Source organism: Pygocentrus nattereri, chromosome 7, assembly GCF_015220715.1.
Source record: "Pygocentrus nattereri isolate fPygNat1 chromosome 7, fPygNat1.pri, whole genome shotgun sequence".
In the NCBI taxonomy this organism is placed as follows: domain Eukaryota; kingdom Metazoa; phylum Chordata; class Actinopteri; order Characiformes; family Serrasalmidae; genus Pygocentrus; species Pygocentrus nattereri.
The window spans coordinates 46,289,468-46,295,467 of record NC_051217.1 but is presented as its reverse complement, the minus strand read 5'-3'; the positions used below and the strand labels follow the sequence as shown (position 1 = coordinate 46,295,467).

Below are 6,000 nucleotides of genomic sequence, written 5' to 3'. Positions count from 1 at the left end.
GCCTTGGATTAAAGGGTTCTTTGCATTGTGAAATGATTCTTCAGATTGTTCGAGAATGTGCTGGAGATGGTGTTCATGATTCTTCTGTTGTTACTATGTCAAGCTTGGAAGAACAGCAGAACCCTTTTTGGTGCTGTATAGAACCCTTTTCAAAAAGGAGCTATGTAGAACCACATAAAACACATTCTCCATTAATCTGAAGAACCGTTTCACACTGCAAAGAACCCTTTAATCATAGGGTTCTTTGCAATGGGTTGTTTGAGTGTTATGGTTCTATATAGAACCATTTTCTTTCATTTAATAAAGAACCCTTGAAGAACCATCTTTTTTAAATGTGTAGTGTAAAACTTTTTGGTAAAAGTTATTAGTGAATAATAATTAACATGACAAGTGATCCCAAAGTTTTGAATTCTAGTGTACACACCCACACACACACACACACACACACACACACACACAGCTCCCTCCCGCGGGGTCACTGCTGTGTAATGTTCTGTGTAATGACCTTTCCCAGGGGTCACCTCTCCGCTTAATTAATAGCTCAAAACCCTCGGCCCTCTAACAAGACCTTGCTGACCCGTTGTCACGGGAACCCAGCGGTTAGTTGTTATGGAATGTAGCCTAGGCCTGTTGCCATGCATACAGTGGTGTTTAGCAGTGACCACTGCATGAGCTCATTCCTTCACAGCTGAGCTGAAAGTAAACTGAACACACTCAAACACACACCCTCTCACACACACCCTCACACACACATACACACACCCTCACACACAGATCCTCACACACACATCCTCATACACACACAAACCTTCACACACAGATCCTCACACACACACCCTCACGCACACACACACATACACACACCCTCTCACACTCAAACACACACCCTCTCACACACATATACACACACCCTCACACACACATCCTCACATACACACACCCTCACACACACATCCTCACACACACATCCTCACACACACACAAACCTTCACACACAGATCCTCACACACACACCCTCACGCACACACACTCATACACACAGCCTTGCACCTTCACACACACCCTCACACACACACCCTCACACACATCCTCACACACCCACTCTCATTCACAAATCCTCACACACACACACACACAAACACCCTCATACACACACCCTCACACACACATACACACACCCTCACACACAGATCCTCACACACACATCCTCATACACACACAAACCTTCACACACAGATCCTCACACACACACCCTCACGCACACACACACATACACACACCCTCTCACACTCAAACACACACCCTCTCACACACACCCTCATACACACATACACACACCCTCACACACAGATCCTCACACACACATCCTCATACACACACAAACCTTCACACACAGATCCTCACACACACACCCTCACGCACACACACACATACACACACCCTCTCACACTCAAACACACACCCTCTCACACACATACACACACCCTCTCACACACATACACACACCCTCTCACACACATACACACACCCTCACACACATATACACACACCCTCACACACACATCCTCACATACACACACCCTCACACACACATCCTCACACACACACAAACCTTCACACACAGATCCTCACACACACACCCTCACGCACACACACACATACACACACCCTCTCACACTCAAACACACACCCTCTCACACACATACACACACCCTCTCACACACATACACACACCCTCACACACACATCCTCACACACACATCCTCACACACACACAAACCTTCACACACAGATCCTCACACACACACCCTCACGCACACACACTCATACACACAGCCTTGCACCTTCACACACACCCTCACACACACACCCTCACACACATCCTCACACACCCACTCTCATTCACAAATCCTCACACACACACACAAACACCCTCATACAGACACCCTCACACACATACATTCATACACACAGCCTCACACCTTCACACACACCCTCACACAGCCACCCACTCATACACACCCACCCTGACACACACACAAAGACACGGTTCTACAGAGCTTTGCTTTAGTACTAGAAACTTGAGTTGATTGACAGAAGCTGCCATGCTGGCACAAACATTTTATACTGTAATACACGAGCAGCATCTGCTTACCGTTATTTATTATAGTGTTTATCACGTGCTCATCTGTGAAGGCCCCATTAAAGCTGAATGATATAAACATGTTTTATCAACATCTGCTGCCGTCCAGACGACGTCTTTTTCAGGGAAGGCCTTGATTATTTCAACAGGACGATGTCAAACCACATTCTGCATGTATTACAGCAGCACTGCTCCGTATTAAAAGACCCCGGGTGCTAAACTGACCTGCCTGCAGTCCAGACCGGTCACCCCTGAGAGCATCTGACACTTTACGAAATCAAAAATACGATAAAGCAGACTCTGACCTGTTGAGCAGCTGAAATCCTATGTTAAGCAATAACGGGAAAACGTCAGAGCTACAGCAGCGTCTCCTCGGTTCCCAAACACAGAGCGCTGCTAACGAAGAGGTGATGACTAATGAAGAGCGGTAAACACGCTCTGTCCCAATTTTTTTGGAACATGTTGTTGGCATCAAATTAAAAATGGGCAAATATTTAAAAAAAAAACATGGATATGTTGTCTTTGTAGTATTTTCCTTAAAAATATGGTTTAGATTATTTGCACATCATTGCATCCTATTTTATTCACATTCTGCACTGCGTCCCAACTTTTTTGGAAATGGGGTTGTATAGATATCGATATTTTATATATTTGTTATTTGATATTTCAACAGCCAGGAAGCTGCCCTCCAGAACTGGATCATGATAATTGGACCAATATAAATTGTCCAAAATTAATTATATACAGTGAGCTGAGAGAGAGTTGCTGGAGGGGGTGGTGGTGGTAGTGCAGCGCACTAATGTGAAATGGGCTGATATGAATAGATTTATTAATAAACAGCTGATATTAATAAGGTTGGAGATATGGGTTCAACACAGTGACGGGAGAATTCGAGCATCTCTGTGTGAAGTTGAACCCAGAGTTTTAGGGTCGATTCTCTTTTCTCACATGCTTGTGATCAGAGAATCGGGATCCCTACTGCGGATATATTCCGAACACAGCTATAGACTAGAGTAAAGAGAGAGCGAGAGAGTGTGTTGAGAGTGTGTTGAGAGTGTGTTGCGAGTGTGTTGCGAGTGTGTTGCGAGTGTGTTGAGAGTGTGTTGAGAGTGTGTTGCGAGTGTGTTGCGAGTGTGTTGCGAGTGTGTTGCGAGTGTGTTGAGAGTGTGTTGCGAGTGTGTTGAGAGTGTGTTGCGAGTGTGTTGAGAGTGTGTGAAATGTATTTCTACTAATAAAAAGAAAATGAACTGCCTACAAAATGGAACTGAACCCAATCGTAGGAAAAGTCTGCGTGACCCGCTGTCTGGACGGGGAGCAGACCTGTGCTCCGTATATGTGTTCTTATGGCTCCTCTGCGATGTGTGTAGACAACAACGAGTGTAACTCGGACCCTGGACTGTGTGGACCCAACGGAGTGTGTCAGAACAGCCCGGGCAGCTTCAACTGCGAGTGCCAGAGAGGATTCACACTGGACCCGAACGGCCAGCACTGCGAAGGTCAAACTACCTTCACGTCACATGTTTTTAAAGCACTATGATGCAGGTTCTTCACTTGCCCTCTTACTGTTGTCCATGTGTGTCCTGCAGATATGGATGAGTGTGTGGGTAGTCATCGGTGTCAGCACGGCTGTCAGAACCTGGTGGGGGGGTACAGGTGTAACTGCCCACAAGGCTACCTGCAGCACTACCAGTGGAACCAGTGCGTAGGTGAGAACATTTATCTCAGGATCTGCTTTAAGTGCAGCTGCTCTTCTCTTTTATCACACATGATATTCCAGTTTATCTGCCAGTGAGTTAAAGAATCCCCACCTGACTCAGTGATTTGGTGTGAAATGGTCCAGATTTCTTTGAGTTAGTTAGTTTAGCGAAACGGAAGAAAACTCATCATCAGTGGGAACCAGACTCACCCTCTGACCTTCTGTTTGTTTGTTTACAGATGAGAACGAGTGCCAGAACAGTCAGATTTGCGGCAGAGCGTCCTGCCATAACACTCTGGGCAGCTTCCGCTGTCTGTGTCCCACCGGCTTCATGTTCGAGCAGACGAGCGGCGGCTGTCAGGACGTTAACGAGTGTTCCTCATCGCAGAACCCCTGCACCTATGGCTGCTCCAACACAGACGGGGGATACCTCTGCGGCTGCCCACCTGGATACTTCAGAGCCGGACAGGGGTAAGAGCGGGGGGTCTACGGGGTCATGGATATGCTGGGGAATGTCACAGGGCTGTAATAAAGTGGTATAATCAATGCTTACACTGTAACAATGTGATTCTAATCAGTCACAGCATTCAAAATCCAATGCAGTCGATTCGCCACACGGCTAGTGTTAGAATTAATTATGATCCATTATAGTTTCATTCAAGGGATGGTCAGAAGAAAACTCTCGTCTATGTTCCACTACTGCATAAACAGTTCCTGCTGTAATAATTGTAATAATCTTAATAATCTGATAACTGCAGAAAATCTGACTGGTTCAGTGTGTTTACACTTAATAATCTGATAACTATTAATAATCTGATAACTGCAGTAAATCAGATTGTGTCAGTAACTGGTTCAGTGTGTTTACACTTAATAATCTGATAACTATTATTATTACTAATTAATAATCTGAGAAATCAGACTGAGAGTTTACATGATAATTTACTTATCTGATAACTGCAGAAATCTGATAATGATCAGATTATTAAGTGCATATAAATTCACTTGTTATCAGTCATTAAATTTATAGGCACACCCACAAACACAGTGTTTCTGATGAAGTTCTGATGAAGAAACTGTAGAACGGACTCGGTTTATATCACAATACCTACATTTAGAGTCGGTTATTCATTCAGTCTAACGAGAAACTGTAGAACGGACTCGGTTTATATCACAATACCTACATTTAGAGTCGGTTATTCATTCAGTCTAATGAGAAACTGTAGAACGGACTCGGTTTATATCACAATACCTACATTTAGAGCCGGTTATTCATTCAGTCTAATGAGAAACTGTAGAACGGACTCGGTTTATATCACAATACCTACATTTAGAGTCGGTTATTCATTCAGCCTAACGAGAAACTGTAGAACGGACTCAGTTTATATCACAATACCTACATTTAGAGTCGGTTATTCATTCAGCCTAATGAGAAACTGTAGAACGGACTCGGTTTATATCACAATACCTACATTTAGAGCCGGTTATTCATTCAGTCTAATGAGAAACTGTAGAACGGACTCGGTTTATATCACAATACCTACATTTAGAGTCGGTTATTCATTCAGTCTAACGAGAAACTGTAGAACAGACTCGGTTTATATCACAATACCTACATTTAGAGTCGGTTATTCATTCAGCCTAATGAGAAACTGTAGAACGGACTCGGTTTATATCACAATACCTACATTTAGAGTCGGTTATTCATTCAGCCTAATGAGAAACTGTAGAACGGACTCGGTTTATATCACAATACCTACATTTAGAGCCGGTTATTCATTCAGTCTAATGAGAAACTGTAGAACGGACTCGGTTTATATCACAATACCTACATTTAGAGTCGGTTATTCATTCAGTCTAATGAGAAACTGTAGAACGGACTCGGTTTATATCACAATACCTACATTTAGAGTCGGTTATTCATTCAGTCTAATGAGAAACTGTAGAACGGACTCGGTTTATATCACAATACCTACATTTAGAGTCGGTTATTCATTCAGTCTAATGAGAAACTGTAGAACGGACTCGGTTTATATCACAATACCTACATTTAGAGTCGGTTATTCATTCAGTCTAATGAGAAACTGTAGAACGGACTCGGTTTATATCACAATACCTACATTTAGAGCCGGTTATTCATTCAGTCTAATGAGAAACTGTAGAA

At 43.5% G+C, this 6,000-nt stretch overlaps 1 protein-coding gene across 2 annotated transcripts in view; it reads left to right on the top strand.

Moving 5' to 3' along the window:
- The window catches only part of fbn1 (fibrillin 1), a 190,866-nt gene that overhangs the window by 180,061 nt on the left and 4,805 nt on the right, over positions 1 to 6,000 (top strand). For both annotated transcript variants that reach the window (XM_037539934.1, XM_037539933.1), the window contains exons 62-64: positions 3,511 to 3,639; positions 3,730 to 3,849; positions 4,079 to 4,310. In XM_037539934.1, coding sequence (XP_037395831.1) covers positions 3,511 to 3,639; positions 3,730 to 3,849; positions 4,079 to 4,310 — 481 coding nt within the window. The remainder of the gene's footprint in view (positions 1 to 3,510; positions 3,640 to 3,729; positions 3,850 to 4,078; positions 4,311 to 6,000) is intronic.